The sequence below is a fragment of the Acomys russatus genome, chromosome 6 (assembly GCF_903995435.1).
Source record: "Acomys russatus chromosome 6, mAcoRus1.1, whole genome shotgun sequence".
Classification (NCBI taxonomy): domain Eukaryota; kingdom Metazoa; phylum Chordata; class Mammalia; order Rodentia; family Muridae; genus Acomys; species Acomys russatus.
The window spans coordinates 27,390,027-27,412,730 of record NC_067142.1 but is presented as its reverse complement, the minus strand read 5'-3'; the positions used below and the strand labels follow the sequence as shown (position 1 = coordinate 27,412,730).

At 44.5% G+C, this 22,704-nt stretch overlaps 1 protein-coding gene across 1 annotated transcript in view; it reads left to right on the top strand.

Annotated features, from left to right (window-relative positions):
* Positions 1 to 22,704, top strand: part of Map3k19 (mitogen-activated protein kinase kinase kinase 19) — a 34,717-nt gene that overhangs the window by 6,381 nt on the left and 5,632 nt on the right. The window contains exons 3-10 of the mRNA XM_051147301.1: positions 3,270 to 3,424; positions 4,147 to 4,262; positions 6,331 to 6,443; positions 10,806 to 10,896; positions 11,888 to 11,960; positions 13,068 to 13,306; positions 14,560 to 14,603; positions 19,019 to 21,418. Of these exons, the coding sequence (XP_051003258.1) occupies positions 3,270 to 3,424; positions 4,147 to 4,262; positions 6,331 to 6,443; positions 10,806 to 10,896; positions 11,888 to 11,960; positions 13,068 to 13,306; positions 14,560 to 14,603; positions 19,019 to 21,418 (3,231 nt within the window). The remainder of the gene's footprint in view (positions 1 to 3,269; positions 3,425 to 4,146; positions 4,263 to 6,330; positions 6,444 to 10,805; positions 10,897 to 11,887; positions 11,961 to 13,067; positions 13,307 to 14,559; positions 14,604 to 19,018; positions 21,419 to 22,704) is intronic.

Here is a 22,704-nt window from a genome sequence, read left to right as displayed (position 1 = left end):
TTCAGTTTTTTACTTTCCAGCTGTCAACATTTTAAGATTTATTTATTTAATGTATATGAATGTTCTATCTGCATGTATACCTACATGCATCAGATCCCATTATAGATGGTTGTGAGCCACCCTGTAGTTGCCAGGAATTGAACTCAGGACCTCTGGAAGAGCAGACAGTGCCCTTAACTGCTGAGCCATCTCTCCTGTCCCCAACACTGGGTGTCTTTATCAACCACTGTCCGTCTTACTGTCTGCTGAGACAAAGTCTCTCACTGAGCCTGGAGCTCACCAGTTTGGTTAGATAAGTTGGCCAGCAAGCTCCAAGCATCCTGCTGTCTCTGCTTTCCCTCTACTGGGTTTAGAGGCATCCACTGTCACACTGCGCTTTTTCTGGGAGTGCTGGAGAGCTGAACCCAGGTCCTCACATTTGTTTTGTTTGTTTGTTTGTTTTGTTTAGTTTAGTTTTTGTTTTTCGAGACAGGGTTTCTTTGTGTAGCCTTGGCTATTCTGGACTCGCTTTGTAGACTATCACTCATACTTGCTTCTGCCTCCACAAGTGCTGGGATTTGTAGACTATGGCACACACTTGCTGCTGCCACCACAAGTGCTGGGATTTGTAGACTATGGCACACACTTGCTGCTGCCACCACAAGTGCTGGGATTACAGGTGTGTGCCGCTACGCCCAGCAGGGTCCTCACATTTGTAAAGCAAGCATTTTTACAAGTGAACCATTTTCCATGGTCCAAATTTTACTTTTACTAAAGCAACTAATCCTAGGCTCATGTCCCTTCTGCTTTGTCTACATATATGCAGTTGGATGGCGTGTCTTCCTGTCGTAAACTGTTCAGTCAACAGTGTTCAGGGAGCACCTGCCCTGGGTCATATGCTAAGTGACTTTCATGTGTCACTAGTCTTGCAAGCAACTCTATTAAGGAGACGTTGGTATGTCACCCATACAGCACAACTTAGAAGGTCAGAAAACAGAGTTGCTAGAGCCAGCAGATGGCTCAGTGGGTAAAAGCTCCTGTTGTGTAACCCTGAAACCCTAAGTTCTATGTTCAAGACCCACAGTGGAAGGAGAAAAACAACTCAAGTTGTCCTCTGATGGTATATGCACACCTGTGTTCACACACATACACATACATAGACACACACACACACACACCCTTATCATACATACATACATACATACATACACATACACACACACACACAAGATTTTTTTAAATATTGCAAATAAAAATACAGGATAGTTATGTTTGGTATATCAGCTACAGAAGTGAGCACGTTAAATTTATATTTAAGATAAACAGTTTGTTGTTGTTGTTGTCTTGTTTTTTGAGTCAGGGTTTCTCTGTGTAGTCTTGGCTGTCCTGGACTTGCTTTGTAGGCTAGGCTAGCCTTGAACTCACAGAAATCCTCCTGCCTCTGCCACGCCTGAGTGCTGGGATTACTGATGTGTGTCACTATGCCAGGCTAAACAAATTATTTTGTCTGGTTGTTTTTGTTTTGCTGTTTGAGACAGGGTTTCTTTGTGTAGCCTTGGCTGTCCTGGACTCACTTTGTAGGTCAGGCTAGCCTCAAACTCACAGTGATCTGCCTGCCTCTGCTAAAGGCGTGCACCACCCACACCTGGCTAACAGATTATTTTTTAATGTACTTATATACCAAATGAAAATTGTCCATCATTTAACGTCTCATCCTTTATCTTATTGGGGTTATTTTCTTCTCTGTGTGTTTGTGCATGTGCTCATCTTCATGTGTAAATATTGGCACATGTGTGCAGGTGGAGGCCAGGGGTAACATAGTGGGTGTTCCTCAGTCACTTTGCTCTGTCTCAGTGTCTCTCTGCTCCTGTCTCTCTAACTCTGTCTCTGTCTCTCCTTCTCCCTCTCCCTCATTGGAGACAGTCTCTCACTTGCCCAGAGCTTGTCAAGTGATTACTGAGACCCAGGGATCAATCTGCCACACCCAGCACTGGCATCTTGGGTGCACACTGTCACCACTAGCTTTTTTATGTGGATTCAGGTTATTGACCTCAAGTCCTTATACTTATTCAGCAAGCACTGTGCTGACTGAGTCATATCCATAGGCCTATCAAGGTGGTGTTTTCATCAACCATTTAACAGGGCATCTCTGACACACCGTGCACATCTGTTAAATAGCCAGCTTTGTGAGCCAACACTGAAACACAGGGCTGTCTCTTTCAGGCTGTGGTCTTTTACTTTCTCAGCTCCTTAGGACAGGTACTGAGAAACAGGACACTGAGGGTGCTGGAGACGTGGCTCAGTTGGTAGAGTGCTTGACTATCAGGGTGATGCCATGGGCTCAACCTTCAGCACCACAGAGACCAGGTGTGGTGGTGCACACCTGTAATCCCAGAATTGGAGGCAAGAGGATCAGAAGTTCAAGGTCACTCTTTGTTTTTCATTCCTACTTTTAAAATTTATTATACTTTATTTACATTACATTCTGACTGTTATCTCCTTGCTCTTATCTTCCCATTCCCACCCTCCTTCCCTCTTCCGCCCTCTTCCCCTCCCCTAGACCTCTGACAGAAGGGACCTCCTCCCCCAGCATATGACCACAGCCTATCAGGTCTTCAAGGGCACTCTTAACCACATAGAAAATTCAAGACCATTTTTGACCTACATGAGACCTTCTTAAAAACAAACAAAGGGACCTCTTCTTTCAGAACATTCTGTGTCACCTTCAGGGTGACGTGAATGTCCTGCCAAAGCTCTCAAACAACAGCACAGCTTAGAAGAGAGAGGCAGATCCCAGGGCTCACGGCCATTCCCGGTTCCTAACTGTGGTGGTGAAGCGCACTACGCCAGCAAAGCTGAGATCATCAGTGGCCACAGAGCTGGAGAAACCATTGTGAGCCTCACAGGCAGGTTAAACAAGTGCGAAGGCATCGGCTCCAGATTTGATGTGCAGCTCAATGTCCGAGAAAATGGCAGAGTAATCCACTCCCATTGCGTCCGTCTGTCTCATTGTACTGACAACCTACGCTGTCATCATCAACCATAAAGTAGCAAACCAAAACACCCAGGAGGGAAAATCCTGGCATTCTAAGTGAATTATAAATAGAAGACCTCTGTATGGGGGTGGAGGTAGGGAGAAGATATCAAAGTGAAGGCTAAGGTAATCCCCACTCCAGGGGAGGGAAAAAAAGTTAAAATGAGAAATTGGCTAAGCAGTGAAAATGTAAAGATTGGTTTAAGTAGTCATACAATAAAAACACAGCAGAAACCAAACCTCTTTATTGTTAAAGGCATGTGAAGAGTTCCTGGATATAAATTTCCCCAACCAGCACGGCCTGACCCCTCTGATGCTGGCTGTGAGAGACGTGGACCTATTTGAGAGTCTGGATGTATTAACAGTCTACAGACCTGCCGAAGTTCTAGCCGAGCTCCTCAGGCACCACGCGTGAGTATGGGTGGTCAGTGAGCACCAGCTGGAAGGCGGCTGTTCCACTGCAATTTGCTGAAATTAGATATAAAAGGGCCTTTACTGTAATTTTGAGGAGTGGACTGATATTTAAATTGACCATTATTCTTAACATATCTAGCTCTTTATTGGTTTAGATGATTGTTGTTTGGACACTGGGGATGTGGGTCAGTTGGCAGGTACAGTACTAGGTTCAGTCTTCAGTATATCAGGCACCTGAGCAGTATGTATCTGTTGCCTTAGCATGTGGGAAGTAAAGGCAGGGTCAGAAGTTCAAGGTCATCCTCAGCTACATAGCTGAATTTGAGGCCAGCCTAGAATTATAGGCAGAGCGCTACCATGCCTGTCTTATTCGGCATTAGGAATGGGACATGTGGTTTTGTTCACATTAGGCAAGTGCTCTGCCGATTGAGATACACCACTCTTGTTTAAATTTTTGAGAAATGGTCACTCTCTGTCTATTGTGTTTCAAAATAATTATTACATCTGTGAGTTCGAGGCCAGCCTGGTCTACAAAGTTAGTCCAGGACAGCCAAGGCTACACAGAAAAACCCTGTCTCGAAAAACCAAAAAACAAAACCAACCAAACAAAATAATTATTACATACCCATCTTAAGCTTTCCGCTTATTGGATGTCAGTGTCCTCATGTCTTGACAGGATTAATGTAAATCACCTTTGATGCTTCTTCTCTTCTTCCCAGAGATCCTAAGCTTTGTGACTTCAGTGGCAAGTCAGCGATACATTACGTGTCGCAAATTGAGAGTTGGAGGAGACAGCAGCTCTTGGACATCCTGATGAATTCTATTCCCAAACCAGGTCAATATGTCTTTCTAGATGCATAGTCCTCAGTTTGAAGGTCCTGTTGGAAGTCTTTCTTTCTAGCTAACATCGGTTCAATAGCTCCATTTGTTGATTTGCTTGAGACAGACTCTCACCTATTTAGCCCTGGCTGGCCTGGAACTCAATATATAGACCAGGCTGGCCTTGAACTCACAGAGATCTGCTTGCCTCTGCCTTCCAAGTACTGGGATCAAACGTGTGCACCTTTACACCCATTTCATTTAAACAGATCAAACCAGTGACCCTTTATTGAACAGAGGATCACACACTCTAAAAAAATGCAAAGAAATCTTGCTCCACTCTCTATGTATTTGTACGTCTGTGTGTGTGTGAGTGTGTCTGTGTGTGAGTGTGTGTGTGTGCCTGTGTGTGTGTGTGTGTTTCTGTATGTAGAGTAGAAGTCAATCGCTGGTGTTTTTCTGAGGATGCTATACATCTTTTTCTTTCTGTTTTTTTTCGAGACAGGGTTTCTCTGTGTTAGCCTTGGCTGTCCTGGGCTTTGTAGACCAGGTGGGCCAGGAACTCACAGTAAACCACCTGCCTCTGCCTCCCTGAGTGCTAGGATTAAAGGCATGTGTCACCTTGCTCTGCACTTAAGACAGTTGTGAGTTGTCATGTGGGTGCTGGGAATTGAACCTGGGTCCTCTGAAAGAACAGTCAGTGCTCTTAACCTCTGACCCATCTCTCCAGCCCTTCTTTTAATTTCAGGTTTTTGGGGATTGAACTCAGCTCCTTATGTTTGCAGGAAAGCACTTTGTCAACTGAACCATCTCCCAAGGCCTAGTTCAAGGTATTTAAGTGACTGAATGGTCTTCACAAGTCCCCACATCACTTTTCCCTTTGATTTCTCTTGCTCTCATATTATGGGGAGATCATTCTCAATCCATGAGACTCTTCGAGGGCAATTCAAGAGAGAAAAAAAAAAAAAAAAAAGCCAGTTGTCAGCCAACACAATCTTCAGTATTCTATGCACAACTATTTGGAAATGAATAGAGAAGATTTCTTCCACCCACCCACCAACAGAATTTCATTCAAGGGTTCACCTTCTGTAGTGAAAGGTGAAGGGCAAGCATCTTTCCTCTTCCTGTAGCCCCCGGAAGACGAGGGCTCCCCAACCCTGAGGCGGCTGTTGGTCCATGGTCCAGCACCTCACAGAGGCTGTGGCTGTGAGAATGAAGTCATCAAGAATGAGTTGCTATAATTACATTGAGCCAAAATCTGACTCTTGGTAACTTTTCTTTGCATGCGTGTGTGTGAAGTGTGTGCGCATGCCTGTGTGTGTTGTGTCTGTGTATGTGTGCACATGCAAGTGTACCAGAGGTGAACACCGAGTGTTCCGTTACGTCCCACTTCGTTTACTGAGGCAGGTTCTCTCACTAAGCCCAGAACTCACTGACCCTGCTAGTCTAGCTGGGGGCCTTGCCCAGCATGGCCCCTCTCTTTGCCTCCCTCGTACTCAAATCACAAGCTGCCACCACAGATGCCTGACTTTTATGTGGATTCTGGGGGTCCGAACTCTGCTCCTCAAGCTTGCGCAGCAAGTGCCTTGTCTCCTGAGCCATCTCCCCAGCCTGGCTCTTGTTTTTTTTTTTTTTTTAAATCACCTGAAGTTTCATCAAAATGTCTGACCATCATTTCAGGAAAACCTGAAAATAGGGAGCTGATTTGAAAACCCAGAGACAGAAGCTGGGCATGGTGGGGCACGCCTTTAATCCTAGCACTTGGGAGGCAGAGGCAGGTGGATCACTGTGAGTTCAAGGCCAGCCTGGTCTACAAAGTGAGTCCAGGACAGCCAAGGCTACACAGAGAAACCCTGTCTTCAAAAACCAAACCAAACCAAACCAAACAAAGCCAAAACCTAGAGACAGATCTTCCAGTGAGACTGATGAATCTCTCTCTCTCTCTTGTTTTCTTTTATTTTTTGAGACAGGACTGCTATGTGTTTCTGTGGCTGTCCTGGAACTCTCTTAGTAGACCAGGCTGGCCTCGAATCTCACCTGACTGCTGAATCTCACCAAAGCACAATGTTGTTTCTTCTTGACAGAGAGACACGCTGAGTCACTGCTTGACGTTTGTCATGAGACAAGCACCACTCCGATGGACGTAGCAGTTCCCAGAACTGAAACCCTCATCTTGCAGAGCCTCAGCAGCAGTGAGGTAGGAGGGCACACACAAAGAAACAGGCTAAAGAAAAACACGGAAAACAACAACAACAAAGCCAGAGGATGGAGAGGTGGCTAGGCAGTAAAGAATGTGCACAGCATTTGCGGAGGATGCAGGTTCTGCGCCAAGCACTTGCCTGCTAACACACAACCAGCTATAACTCAGTTTTAAGGAATCTAATACCCTCTCTGACCTCCACAGACACCAGGCATGCAGGCAGTGCATGTAAAAAAAAAAAAAATAAGAAGAATAAATCTTTTAAAAATAGTGAAAAAAAAAAAAACAAAACAAAACAAAAAATGAAATGTCTGATCCACCCACTAATTTATTTAAACTGCTTCAAAGTTTTGTAATAATCATACATAAATATACTTTATATAAGTATCACTATTATATATATTTATATATGGGTTTGTTTTTGTTTTTGTTTTTCAAAACAGGGTTTTTCTGTGTAGCCTTGGCTGTTCTGAACTCACATTGTAGACCAGGTTGGCTTTTTTTTTTTTTTAAGATTTTATTTATTACATGTACAGTTCTCTGCCTACATGTGCACCTGCAGGCCAGAAGAGGGCACTAGATCTCATGATAGATGGTTGTGAGCCACCATGTGGTTGCTGGGAGTTGAACTCAGGACCTCTGGAAGAGCAGCCAGTGCTCTTAACCTCTGAGCCATCTCTCCAGTCCCACCAGGTTGGCTTCTAACTCACAGAAATCCGCTTGCCTCTGCCTCCCTCAGTAATAGGATCAAAGGCGTGCTCCACCATGCCCAGGTCATGATATAATTTTGAGGCAGAACTTACTCTGTAGTGCAAACTAGTCTTAAACGCCTACATTAGCTCCCCAGGATCCCATAGTATGTAACACCACTAGGTGATTGATTATAGCATTAATATAATCATTTAAAAATGTAAACTAGGGGCTGGAAAGATGACTTAGTAGTTAAGAGCACAAACTGCTCTTTTCAAAGGCTTAGATTTGATTCCTGCTACCCACATGGGAGTTCACTACCATCTATGATTCCAGTACCAGGAGATTTGACATCCTTTCTGTCCTCAGCTTGGATTGCATGCCTGTGGTAGACATGCATGTGGACAAAACACTCATCTACATATTTTTAAAATGTAAATTAGCTAGTTAATTTTGAGTATGTCTTCATTTCCACTATTACAACAAAATCCGAACGTTGAGTGGCTTATAAACAACAGAAGTTTAAGCCGGGCGATGGTGGCACAGGCCTTTAATTCCAGCACTTGGGAGATGAGACAGGTGGTTCTCTGTGAGTTCAAGGCCATCCTGGTCTGTATAGCAAGTTCCAGAGCAGCCAAGGCTACACAGAAAAACCCTGTCTAAAAAAAAAAAAAAAAAAAAAAAAAGCTAACAAACAAACAAATAAACAAAAAGCCCAGAAATTTCTAGAGACTAAAGGTTTAGAATAGAATGCCATTGTGTGACTTTTCCTGGGGAGATATAACTATCTGTCAGGGAAGGATGACAGACCAAAGAAAAGATTCCACTCATAGCCAGCTTGGTGAAGTGGTGAGTTTATTGGGGTTATTTATAGGATCATGGGTGGGCGCCTCAAAGGCAGTTGGATCACCAAAGAACACATGGGTGATAAATCCAGGAAAGCTGTATCCATGAAACTCATGATCAATTGATAGCTCAATTAAAACATCCTCTCTGTCTCTGTCTCTGTCTCTCTCTGTCTCTGTCTCTCTTTGTCTCTCTCTCTCTCTCCTTTTATGAACTTCCTGAATATTAGGATCTCCTTCCTCCCAGACGGAGAGAGTATTTCATTTGGAGGCCGTGTTACATGCATGTTGGAAATCTTTTGGTTGATTCCTCTGGCTCTCTGATATCTTGAAAAAGGTCTCTAAGTCTGCAGTGCAGGCTCCACTCTCATGAACTAATTACCTCCTAATGGTTCTATTTCCTGCTACCATCACTCTGAAACTTAGGACTCAAACATAGGCGTTCAATCAGCTCATGACTTCTGTGTCTAGATCACACAAGGCAGGTGGAGTTTTATCTGTACTAATTTCCATGTCATATGACTACATTGATTTTAAACAGTTTTTATTTTTGTTTCATTAATATTTTCCTTTTAGTGTAGGATCATTTTCATTTCCGCATATTTTTAACCTTTGAATTAAATTTATTTATTTATGGGGAGTGAAACTCAGATGCATATTACAGTGCACATGAAAGTCAGAAGACAACTTTTGGGGGTCTGCTTTCTCTATAAATCATGTGGGTCCCGGGATCAAACCCGGCTCACCATTCTTGGCAGTAAGTGGCTTTCCACACAGATAAACAAATCATCCTTGATATGCCAGTGGTGTTTGTAAGAACTTTGCTCCCAGCCTGGTTTCCTGTGCTTTATACTGTCCCCACCCTTCTTTCTCTCAGGTTTTAGAATCTTCTGGCCATTGAAGTGTTTTGGAAGTTCACAAAGCCAGAGTTACAGGACTTAGTTACAGAGCTGAGGCCTTGATGTACCCTTTACATTTAAAAAGCTATTAATTTTTGAGACAGGCCCTATGCATCCCAGACTGGCTTCAAATTCCCTGCTCAGCCAAGAGTGACCTTGAATTCCAGATACCTCTGCCTCTATTTCCCAAGAGCTGAAGTTACCAGCATGTCCCACCATGCCCAGTGTTTGTTTTGTTTTGTTTTGTTTTTTTTTTTTCTTCTTCACTTTTTGGTTTGTTTGTTGGTTTTTGAGATAGAGTTCCTCTCTGTAGCCCTGGCTGTCAAGGAACTTGATCTGTAAACCAGGCTGGCCTTGAACTCAGAGATCTGCCTGCCCCTGACTTCCGAGTGCTGGAATTAGAGGCATAAGCCATCACTGCCTAGTTTTATATGGTGCTGGGGACACTGAGCTATACCCCCATCCTGGTTGTAGACATTTAAAAACAAAAAAATCAACAATAACAGCTTCCATTAAAGGAGAATATCAGCCATAGTGGTGCACACCTTTAATCCCAGCACTCAGGGAGGCAGAGACAGGCAGATCCCTGTGAGTTAGGGGCCAGCCTGGTCTACAAGAGTCCAGGACAGCCAAGGCTATGCAGAAAAACCCTGTCTTGAAAAACAAAACAAAGAATATCACCAATGATGACTCTAAGGCAAAATGCTTCAGCAGGTAAAGGTGCTTAGCACCAACCCTGGCTACCTAAATTCCATCCCAGGGACCCATGTGGTGCAAGTAGAAAACTGAATCCCACAAGCTGCTATCTGGTCAGGTTTCTCTGTGTATCAAGCCCTAGATGTCCTAGACTCACTTTGTAGACCAGGCTGGTCTTGAACTCACAGAGATCCATCTGCCTGCCTCTGTCTCTCCAGTGCTGGGATTAAAGGCGTGTACCAACACACCCAACTTCAATAAAAATGCTCCTAAAAACACAATAACTTCTATCATACTAAGGAAACATTTCCCTTTAAAGAGTTCTTAGTACTTTTTATGAGCCAAGTAGGCTTTCAAACATAAGATTATTTTTTTTAGAGGGCCTGAAGGAAGTAAGTTTGAGAATTTGTGCCCCATGATTAGATCAGAAAGTGGCCCTAGAGAAAACTACAATCAGCATTGCTGCCTGCCTCTGTCTGGGGTTCTATCTGCAGCTTCCCCGGGAGCAGGGGTTTCTTCTGAAATGCCCCAGGGAAGAGCTGTGGAAAGGATGCTGCTCCTCTGGGATTGCTTCCTTGCTATGGTGGCTGAGGGATTCTTTCCACTCACCTGTGCGGACGGAATTTGTAGCAGCTTAGCTCCTGGGATGCTTAACGCACAAAGTAGAAAATACCAAGGGTCTCTGTCCTTGTAATTTCAGCTTTGGTCTTCGGTTTTCATTATACAAGTAGTCACCTCTGTTCCTGGGGGCTGAACCTTCCTCATTGTTTCAGTTCTAAATATTTTATCCCATCTAGAAAGAATCCAGTGTCAAACATTAGCCTTGGAAAGTCAACAATCGCCCTGCCAACAAAATAGTATGTTGAGTCACCGTTTGAATGTTCAAATTTTAAGTAAAGTGTGTGTGCATTTGCACACACGTGTATGTGTGTACATGTATGCGGAGGCCAGAGGCCACCCTTGCCTGTGTTGCTCAGGAGCCTCTCATGTTTTGGCTTCTGCTTGGGACAGGGTCTCTTGTTTTTTTACCTGGAGTGCCAGGCTGGCTGATCCCAGGTACCGCCACATGCTCCCGCCTCCTAGTGTGGCTCCTACACACATGTGCCACAAAACCACGCTTTTTAATGTGGACCATGGGCACTGAACTCAGAGGCCCATGCTTGTGCGGCAAGTGTTTCACTGAGCATGTCCCCAGAGCCTCTCTGAGCTTTTGTTCTGTGATCTTACAGGACTTTGACCTTGAAGATGACTTCAGCCCAACTGTATTGGCTGGGGAAGGAGGAGCTCACAGGGGTGAAGACTGGTCCCCAAGCACAGAAGGTATCTGCTTCCACCCACGACTTGTCCCTAAGGATAGCACTGATGATTTGGGCTTCTCTCAGAATTTCAGAAGTGTATGGTGCAACTTTGAAAACAACAGGCAAATGAGGAGAACGAAACCTAGGGCTGGAGAGACATCCCGCTGGTAAAGGGCTTGCTTTACAGACCTAAGGGCCTGAATTTGAGCTCACATAAAGATGCTAGGTGTAGTGGTGTGTGCTTCTAATCCCAGTGCCCTAGGCTACCTGGTGAGTTTCAAGCCAGTGAGAGACCCTGTGCCCCCCAAAAAAAAAAAAAAAAAAATCAAAACACACAAACAAAAAATCCAGATGGACAGTGCCTGAGGAATGACACTCTGGCTTCTTGTTTGTACTCGTACATGAACGCGAGAAGGAGAGGGGACACACAACTCTGTGTTGTCTTCATATTCAAGGTAGAACTTCTTATTTCAAAACACACACACACACACACACACACACACACACACACACACACACACACACCTCAGCCCATATGTGGAAGTCAAAGGAAAACTTGCCAGAGCCAGACCTTTCCTTCCACCTTATGGGTCCTGAAGATGACACTGAACTCACTGGGGGTGGTGCCCGTTCCTTCCTATTGAGCCATCCTACCCTGACTCTGGAAATTACCTTAAAACCAACCCTTTGATATTGTGACATGACACTGTTCCCACTCAAGAACAGTGCGCTCTAGTTACACACATACACACTTTCATGATATTTTAGCAAGTACATAATTTTGTGTTGGGCCACATTCACCATTCTCCTTAGTCACAGGGGGCCATGGGCTAGAGGCCAGCCTACTTCATACGACATGTAAATGGTGGGGGGAAATGGCTAAGCCCATCCTTAGCCAAGATCCATTCTATAATCATGCAGAACAGACTTGTGTAAGTGGACTCAAATGTTCTCCCTCATCCACTGGAGGTTCCTTGTTTTCTTACTTCTACTCCTGACATGACTTTCCACAGATGTTGAGATCATTGTGACATTTCCACCAGATCCTCCCCATGAAGCAAGCCAAGAAGATTTGAAAGAAATCAAGTAAGGAATACCTTCCCACGTACTGGATTTTAATCTAACTAGAACATATGACATTTGTGTGGCAACGGATACTAGGAGGTGTGTGGGCGATACGGCATCTGCAACAATGACAGAGCTCAGCTAGAAAGAACATTTTCTGTGCAAGCATAAGGATCAGAGTTCAAATCCCCAGCATCTATGTAAAGTGCTTTGTATGGGTATGCTTGTGCGTATAACCTGTGGGAAAGTGGAGACAGGAGGATTGCTGGGTCTTGCTGGCTGCCAGCCTACCAGAAGGTAAGAGTGGGACACCCAGTGCCCTCCACTGGCCTCCACATGAGTGTACATTGGCAAATGCACCTGCACACAGTGGGGTAACACACAGAAACAGACAGACACACACACACAGAGACAGACAGACAGACACATACATGCGCGCGTGTACACACACACACACACACACACACACACACACATGAAACAGGCTGAAGGTCTGATTTGAATCCAGGGCCATAGCACATCTGCAATGCTCCAGAAAAATGCTCTACAAAATGTGGTTCTGTAGCTTCATAGCCAGCAAAAATATTGTTAGTACAGAACAGAACATGAGGGTGAGCATTGCAAAGTTGTAATTTGGTAGCACAATCTTTTGTCCATTGATCAGATGATGAAAAAAATGGCCAAATGAATCTTCACCCCTCACCTTGTAAGAAATGGAAGTCCAGATGTATTCTCTCTCTTCTGCTCAGTTATTGGCTGATCAGCTTTATTGAGAAATCAGAGAATAAATGGAGAGCAATGTTTACATAAACTTGAGACAGGAGATTCTTAAAATAAACATCACAATGTCATATCCCAGATTGCAACCACATATGGGGGCAGAGAAATCAGCATTTGAATACTACAAGAATAATCTTTATATAGTTCAAAGTAACATTATGCCAACAGGGTAGTGTTGGGTTCCAAAACCCCCTTCCAGGGCATTCTCCCAACGAATTAATTTCTTTCCATTATGTGCTACCTCTGCCAATACTATCATACGTTAGGGACCAAATTTTTAACACCAAGGGACCATCTGAGATCTGAACTATACCAGAAAATGAGTTGTTTCCATCTCTGCCCTTTCAGTCAGGTGGCTTCAGCCCATCGGGAGTGGGGACAAACATATCCGGTCTCTCCACCAAATGACGTGGAGATGGCAGACTTCACGGTAAAAATGTTAACCACGTGGCCTCCACTTCCGAAGACAGCAGGAAGTTCTGAGGACCTCTCTGGTACGAACACGCCTATGTTACCATCCTGCCCTGGCTCTGCAGCCAGAGAGGAGGCTCCTCATGCTGTGAAAGTGCAGCAAAGAAAACCTGATGGTGAGTCAAGCATTTGTTTAAGTACTTACTTGTAAAGGTGCCATACAGGTACGTACTGTATGGCGAGCACATTCTCCCTCGTGCTCTCGGTCTTCTCACCCCTCCCCCTTCCTAATAGCGCCCATTGTTCCCTAAACAATTTTACTTTTCTGTTCACGCCATATTTACATATATGATTTTATGTATCTCTATTAAAATCTAGAAACCACCAATAAGAGAAAACATTTTTTATTTAATTAATTTATTCAGATTACATCTCAATTGTTATGCCATCCTTTGTATCCTCCCGTTCCTCCCTCCCTCCCACTTTCACCCTATTCCCCCCCTCTGAGAAAATACATTAAGTTGAGCATTTAACTCTACAGTGGTGCTGGAGAGATAACTCAGTCAGTAAAGTGCTTGCAAGCACAAGGATCTGAGTTCAGTTCCCCAGAACCCATGTTAAGAAGGGGCGGGGGGGGGGGGGGAAAGCCAGATATGATGACATGTGCTTGTCACCACAGCCCAGGGGTGGCTGATTCTGGAAGATTCCCTGGGGTTCACTGGCCGGAAGCCAACTTGACAAGTTCCAGACTAGTGAGGGGTCTTGTTTCAAACCTGGGATTAAAGGTAGGACAACGGTGCCTACATATTTGTGTGTGTCCTCTGACTGCTACAAACATCATGGAATAAAGATGTCTTTGCCTCTTGTGCACGCACACATGCACACACAGGTGCACTAATTGTAGTAATAATAATGATGACAGTAATGAAGGCATCTTGAGCATATGACTGAAGAAGAGGAAATTCATTCTATGTGTGTTTCAGGGAGGAGTATTTCATGGACAGGAGGAAAAAAGAAGCTAGTGTAGGAGGTGGCAGGTGACCAAGTTGGTAGACTGTTTACTTAGCATATACAAAGCTCTGGCTTTGGTTCCCAGCACTGAATTGGGCATAAAATCACATACCTGTAATCCTAACCCTCAAAAGGTGGAGGCAGGGCGGTTGGAAGTTCAAGGTCACCCTTGGCTACCTAGGGGATTCAAGGGCAGCCTACAGAAGACCAGGACTCAAAAACAAATGAACAAACAAACCCACAACATCCCCTTCTGGTGGTTTTGGCCTGAGGTTCTCTGAAATCCTTCCATTGCCACAGGATAAAAACATATTTTGAAATAATTTCCCACATATTTTAGTATCGACATTGTTCAATCCACAAACTCTCCATGCTACTACTAAGACCACCAATTCCTGTTCATTTGTTTGGTTTATAGAATATCCTACCTCTGACATGAGATGCAGTAGCCGAAGAAATGAGGTAAGATGAGTTCTCTCATTTTTGACTTAATTAAAAATCAATAAGGGCAGTGGTGGCACATGCCTCAGGAAGATCTCTGTGAGTTCAAGGCTAGCCTGGTCTGTAGAATAGGTTCCAGAATGGCCAGGGCTACACAGGAAAACCCTGACTCAAACAAAACAAAATCAAAACAAACAACAACAACAACAACAAAAAAAACCCAAAACAACCCATCACCAGCAAGTTCCTGAAAACTCTCCATAGTCAAATCTCCAGAAATAATATTGTGGAGAAGAAGAAAAATTGATGACTATTTTATGGAGAAGCCAATTATTCATGGGAAAATCATCCTTTCTGTTGAGTTGCTTCTCTGGGCAGTCTCCTGCCCGTTGGGTATGAGCTGGACAGGTCTCTTAGTTTTCTTTCATTCAATTCTTTGTCTGTTTCTTTGTTTATTTCCATATTTAAGTTTCGGCGACAGGGTCTCACTATGTAATCATGGCTGGGCTTGAATTAACATAGAACGGGTTCTGCCTGCCTCTGTCTCCCAAGTGCTGGGATTAAAGGTGTGGGCCACACATTACTCACCTCTTATGTTTGTCCAAATCCCAGGTAATTCTTTGCAATTCACCTCCCACCCCCATGGGTAGAGAGTTTTTCCTGCTTCTGTAATGTAAAAGTAAAGCTTTTGGAAAGATACTTGTCATTCTTTGGTTTTCTCAGCTCTCTTGGCCTTCAGTGCCCCAGGCTACATAAAAACACCTGTGCACACTTATGCATCAACACATGAGTGACATGAATGACACCTGTACACATCTGTGCATCAGGACATGAGTGACACCTGTGCACACCTGTGTATCAGCACACGAATGACACCTGCGCAGACCTGTGCACCCACAGGGTGCTATCTGTGCACACCTCTGCATCAGCACGTGAGTGACACCTGTGCACACCTGTGCATCAGCACATGAATGACACCTGCGCAGACCTGTGCACCCGCAGGAGTGCTATCTGTGCACACCTCTGCATCAGCACGTGAGTGACACCTGTGCACACCTGTGCATCAGCACATGAATGACACCTGCGCAGACCTGTGCACCCGCAGGAGTGCTATCTGTGCACACCTCTGCATCAGCACGTGGGTGACACCTGTGCACTTGTTTCCCAGGCACTGTCCCAGTTGCTTTTTGAGACAGAGTCTCTCACTGGCCAATCACACTAGAGTAATCATCCAGCAGACTCCAGGGATCCATCTGTTTTACTTCCCCAATGCAGGGATTCCAAACTTGTTCCACCACAGCTAGCTTTTTAAATGTGTGTGTGGGGGGGAGAGGACTGGGAACTTAACTCAGGTGTCTTTACTCCCAAGACAAGTACCTCACTGACTGAGCCGCCTCATCATTCTTCACTTCCGGTTTTTGAGAAATGGGAAAGAAATTCGGGCAATAAGATTGAGGGAGTTATGTATCCCCTAACACCAGAGTTTCTAGTATCTGGATTTTTTTTCCCCTTCCTACTTGCACCTAGCTGGCAACTGAAAATTCAAGTTATAGCTCCCAGTCACTATGCATAATGTTCATGTCTATAAATAATCTTATATGATTAGGTACAGAGTCTGTATACATAAGAAAAGGCCACAGAAAAGAAACAAAACAAAACCTCATGCACTTAAGGACTTTATAGCACAAAGTTGAATGCTATCCTTTGCATTACACTGCCCTCTAGAGGTTAGTTAGTACTAATTAAAACTAGCTGAAGTTGAAATAGTTGGAGGGCAAAGGCGATGAAAAACTATTGAGAAGTCTGGAGAGCTGGCTCAGTGTTTAAGAGCACTTATGACTCTTGGGGACCTGGGTTCAGTTTTTACTATCCATATGGCAGCTCACAACCATCTGTAGCTCCATTCCAGGTGATCCAACAAACACCATGGTACATATCCATACATGCAGGCAAAATACCCATACACATTAAACAAATGTTTTGGTTTTTTTTTTTTTTTAATAAAGCTATTGAGGTTTTACTTGGTTTTTTGTTTGTTTGTTTATTTGTTTTGAGATGGCCACGCAGTTCAGGCTGGCGTCAAGCTTGCTGTGTAGCTGAGGATGACCTTGATTTCCTGATCCTTTGCCCTCCACCTCCAGAGTCCTGGGATCAGAGGCATGCACTACCACATCCAGCCTATGGGCTGCTGGGGATTGGATCCAGAGCTTTCAACATTCTAAGCAAACAGTAGCAACTGAGTGCCTACAAAGCCCTCAGCATGGCTAAGCCCATTCCCAATGACAGGATTCAGCCAAACAGCGATGAGTGCCCCCAGTCCTGCATGGACCCTGAAAGTGCATAGAAGAACAAGTTTAAATGGCTCTCAAGAGGAATTTAAACATTTTAACCAATCCTATGGAAACAGAAAGGAAGAGAAATAAAATATTTCTCATCTTGAAATTTAACACTTAAGCTGTGCATGGTGGCCCACACTTTGAAGAAACAATTGGATCTCTGAATTTGATTGAAGTGCATGCCTTTAGTCTTAGCACTCAGCAGGCAGAGGCAGGTGCAACTCTGAGTTCTGGGCCAGTCTACAGAGTGAGTTCCAGGACAGCCAAGGCTACACACAGAAACCCTCTCTTAAAAAATCAAAGAAAACCAAGCAAGCAAGCAAGCAAACAAACAAACAAAAAACCAAAACCAAACAAACACCCACATAAATACTGTATATAACCATGAGTATTGACATATAAATTTTAGCTTAAATTTTTTTAAACATTTGGTAAATATGAGTGTTTTGTCTGCATGTATGTCTGCGCACCAGGTCCTCTGGAACTGGATTTACAGGCAGCCATGAGCTGCCCAACATGGATGCTGTGAACCAAACTTAGGTCCTTAACTTCTGAGCCATCGCTACAACACCTAATTATTAATCTGGGCTAGAGAGATGGCTCAGAGGTTAAGTCTGCTCTTCCAGAAGTCCTGACTTCAATTCCCAGCAACCACGACTGTATATGTATTAATAAATAAATATTTTTTTAAAAAGTCACTTAATCTTGGCTCTGAAAAGGTACTAAGAATGATATTTTAGTTATTTTGTATTGTTTCACTCCCTTGCCCCTATTTTTAGTGCTGGGGAATCCAACCTAGAGTCAGGTATGCTAACATATGCTATACTGCTGAGCCAGGCTTTGAAACTTATTTTTGAGAGAGAGAACAATTTGGGAGAGTCAGCTCTTTCCTTCCACCATGTGGGTCCCCAGGAATGAAAGTTAGGTCATTAGGCTTGGTGGCAGCTGCCTTTACCTGCCAAGCTATCTTGCTGCTCCTGATTTAGGTTTTTGGGCTTTTTTGGTTTTGTGGTTTTTTGTTTGTTTGTTTGTTCCTGAGACAGGGTTTCTCTGTGTAATAAGAGCCCTGGCTGTACTGGAACTCACTTTGTAGACCAGGCTGGCCTCGAACTCACAGAGATCTTCCTGCCTCTTACTCCCAAGGGCTGGGATTAAAGGAGTGCACCACTGCACCTGGCTTTATTTTATTTCTGGTATGTATGTATGTATGTATGTATGTATGTATGTATGTATGTATGTATGCATGTGTTTATGGGCAAGTTCTCTCACCCAGGCCATGCAGTCTATGACCTTACACTTCTGATCCTCCTGTCTACCTCCATAGCATGGGGAATACAGGTGTATACATGGTACCCAGCTGGGGATCAAACCAAGGTGACAAGCACTCTACTAACTGGCTCCATAACCAGTTCCAGACTGTGGTTTTAACAATTGTGACCTTTCAGGCCTTTTGACATATTGTGTGCACATAAGTGGCAGAGCACTTGCCCAGTATGCACAGGTCCGGGGTTTGACCTCTGCCTTAGTTAGGGTTCTATTGCTGTAAAGAGACACCATGACCATGGCAACTCTCCTAAAGGAAAGCATTTAATTTGGGCTGGTTTACAGAGGTTTAGTCTATTATTATTATGGCAGGAAACATCGGAGCAAGCGGGCAGCTGGAGAAGGAGCTATGCCTCGATCCACAGGCAGCAAAAGGAGACTGTGAGCCACTCTGGGCATAGCTTGAGCCTATGAGACCTCAAAGCCTGTCCCTACAGTGACACATTTTCTCCAACAAGGCCACACCTACTCCAACAGGCACACCTCCTAATAGTGTCACTCCCTATAGGCCAAGCATGCAAATCCATGAGTCTATGGGAGCCATTCCTGTTCAGACCACCGCAATCTCCACCAGCACTCTGGACGCAGGGGCAGGTAGATCTCTGAGTTCAAGGCCAGCCTGGTCTACAGAGAAAATTCCAGGCCATCCAGGGCTACACAGAGAAACCCTGTCTTGACAAAACCAAACTAACCCCAAACCCAAACCAAACAAACAGAAAAACAGTGAACATGGTGCTTAGATATTTTTATGTATTCATTATTTTCTTTCTCTTGTAGTTCCCTCTGCCACCACTGTCACTCTTGCCCATGAGATCTTGTGTCTTCGGTATGGAAAAAAGCCACAAATTCCCAACACACAGGGAGAGAAAAGTCCTGAGCCCCACCCTCTCTACACATAAGCTCCTGGAGCCTCTTAGCCAATCAGCTGAGTTTACGTCATCAAAGACCCATCAAGGAGTCATGTGGGAAGGACCAGCAGAGCAGACCCTTAGGGTTTCTGACAGTGCCATTTGGTCTAGAAACATGTGCTCTTTCCGGAAGGTGAACCATCCCAGGAAACAGGGGGGAGTGGCTGAGAGTTGGCCATCCCAGGAAATGGAAGGATGGGGCAAAACCGAAACCTATTGCTTTGCAGAAGGGCCGTCTTTGGTTTCCTATGAGAGCGACAAGGAAGACAATACTCACACAGACAGGGAAAAGGATAGTGAAGTGAGAAAAGGGGGCGAGGACTCCCAATACCTTGCACCAAGAAAAAAAGAGGGTTCTACGGCCAGAGCATTTGAACAAGATTCAGAAGTTGAGTACCCCACTCTCAGCAAGCTCCAGGAAGCCCCAAATTCAGCAATCACCCCAGCCGAGGGGAAAGAGATCCGAAATGAGAAAGTTCCTGATTCCAAAAGCAATTCTGTACATAAAGCTGGAGCGATGGAACCAGACGCGGTGTTGGAAGAGGTTAGTGCTCTTAACCTCACTCCCAGTGTGAACTCTGACGGCTCTGCCGAAGAGCTCCTGGAAGGCCTTAGAGACATGGGACAGAACGGAAAAGGACCAGTAGAGGAAGCAACCCAACCAGAAGCAACTGGGGTCATGCCACTTATCCACATTACATTCCCTGGAGAGGGGACACCCAAGGGACCAGCTAGAAGCAAACCAAACCTCCAAAAGAGAAAGCACATGGTGCAGAACAGCAATAACCTTAACATACTTGCTCAACAAGAGCACAAAAAAGTCCAGACAACCACTCACAGAAGCAAGCTGGATTCAAGGACCAAGGCCAGAAACAGACCACCTCCTAATCTCACAGTTCCCACCCAAGCTTCCATTAAACCCAGCATGCACAAAAACAGCGTCAAGACTCAAGTTTTCCCTGCTTTGGAACATATGGACCCCCGACCTCATCTGTCACCCAAGTTTCAAAGGAGAGCGTCTCCGACAGAAAAGAAGAAACCTAAAAAGCAAGCATTCCCTCGAATCTGTAAAAGCTCAGGCATAAAAAAGCCAGGCGCTCCCCTCTCAGTTGAAACAACAGATCCAAGACTGCATTTCCTGGATTTGAAGTACAGCGACATGTTCAGAGAAATCAATTCAGCCTCCAATGGACCAGGGATCTATGAGATGTTTGGAACTCCTATTTATAGTCACATCCGAGAGGCAGAAAGGCACGAACACAGATTTAACCGTGAGATATGCACAGCTCCATCTGGCCGATGTGTTGTCACTAAATGTCAGTCTTCCCAAAGTGACAGAAGCAGCCATGGCAGAGCAAGACTTCTTCAGAAGAGACCACACGTTAAACCCCCAAAGCCTTCGCTTGGTCTCAAGCAAAAGCACAGGGGACTAATTTCTAAAGAAAAGGGTGGCAAGGCTGTGGGTAGCCACACAGAGGATGCTGTTTCAGAACCAGATTGGAAGATCAAACCTTCAGGAAATGATTTTCTGTCTTCCAAAGATGCAGCTCGTCTCACGAACTTGTCCCTGATCCCTGAGCAGTCCCCGGAACAGAAGGAGAGCCCCGCTGTCTCTGATCTATGCATTGTTGAGGAAATCTTCCCAGACGGGTGTGCTGAGGAAGAGGACAGTCTTAACGATGACATACTTTCTCAAAGCCTCGGAGATCTGAAAGAGCTTGAAGGACCGCACCACGAAACCCCGCTTGTCCCTTCCGAAGACAGCTGGGCTGTGCTCAGTGAGCAGAGTTCAGGCAAACGCGTGTCACCAAAAATGCAGTATGTAGACTCTCTTGACAAACTCGGTGCTGATCAGATGTTCATGGGTTACCTAGAGTTTGATAGCCTTTCAGATAAGCCTGAGACACTTGTGAGCTTTTCGAATTTCCCTTTCCAGGAGAATCCAGAAAGTGCACCCTCCCCTACAAAGCCACACTGGACACACTCTTTGGATCAGGATAGCTTAGAAAATAACTCTGTCACATATCAAACACTGGGAAAGATTTCCCAAGAAATCTTAGACCCAGGAAAGAATGAAGAACTGACAGATGAGTTACTAGGTTGTCTAGTTGAAGAGCTGTTAGCTCTTGACGAGAAAGATAACAGCTCTTGCCAAATAATGACAAATGAGGCGGATGCCAAAAACCAGAATCTTGTCTTCAGTAGGAGAGGTAATGCCATCGATACCATCGAAGAGTTGGACAGACAGACAACAAATGTCAAACTACAGGTTGGTCCGGTTAGAATCAGAGGTGCACTGGGACCTTAGAGACAATCTGGTTCAAAAACCTTTTGTTGTTGTTGTTATTGTTGTTGTTGTTTTCAAGACAGGGTTTCTCTGTGTAGCCTTGGCTATCCTGGGCTCCCTTTGTAGACCAGGCTGGTCTTGAACTCAGAGATCTGCCTGCCTCTGCCTCCCAAATGCTGGGATTAAAGGTGTGTGCTACCACGCCTGGCCAAAACCCTTATTTTTAATTAAATGTAGTGTGTGTGTGTGTGTGTGTGTGTGTGTGTGTGTGTGTGACACATATGACATGGCATAAAGGTGGAGGTCAGAGGATACCTATTGGGTATCTTTGGTATCCTCCTTCTACCAGTTCAGTTCCTGGGATCAGACTTAGATTGTCAGGCTTGGTGCCTCCTCCCACTGGATCAGCGGTTCTCAGCCTTCCTAATGCTGTGACCTTTTAATGCAGTTCCAACCATAGAATCATTTCATTTGTTTGTTTGGTGTTTTTGAGAGGGTTTCTCTGTGCAGCCCTGGTTGTCCTGGAACTAGCTCTGAAGACCAGGCTGGCTTTGAACTCATAGATATCCGCCAGCCTTTGCCTCCCAAGTGCTGGAATTAAAAATGTGCGCCACCATCACCTGGCTTGACAATACTTCATAACTGTGATTTTGTTATTGTTGTGAGTTGTAATGTAAATATCTGAATGCAGGATGTCTGATATATGCTCCCAATGGGGGTCATAACCCACAAGTTGAGAACCACTGTTGAGTCTTTATTTATGTACCTAAAATCTTTATTTTTCAAACAAGGAATTATAAACACTAGTAATTTCTTCAAGGTCTTGTGGTTTGTTAGGCAAAGTTAGGATCCAGGTCTCTTGATTTCCAGGCTATGACTTTTTACTATGCCCTTTTCATTCTTTGTGACAAGGTAGCCCAGACTGGCCTTGAACTCATATGTAGCCAAGGATGACCTTGAACTTCCAATTGTCCTGTTTTTTGCCAGGTGTATGTAGAGCTGTGGATGGAACCCAAGGCTTTGTGAATGCAAAGCAGGCACTCTCTAGCTATTGAGCCGAATCCTCAGGGATCACCATGATCTTCTGGAATTTAGCTAGTTTGATTCTCTAGTTTGAGATTACCTGGAGCGAATTAACAAGGCAGAAGTATTTACTTTAGTTGGTCAGTATTTTGTTCAATGATGACATTTTCAATCAATGGCAGATAATTTTTAGTGATCACCAGTTACAGGCAAAGCTTGCCAGGCAACTCTAGAACCTCACAATT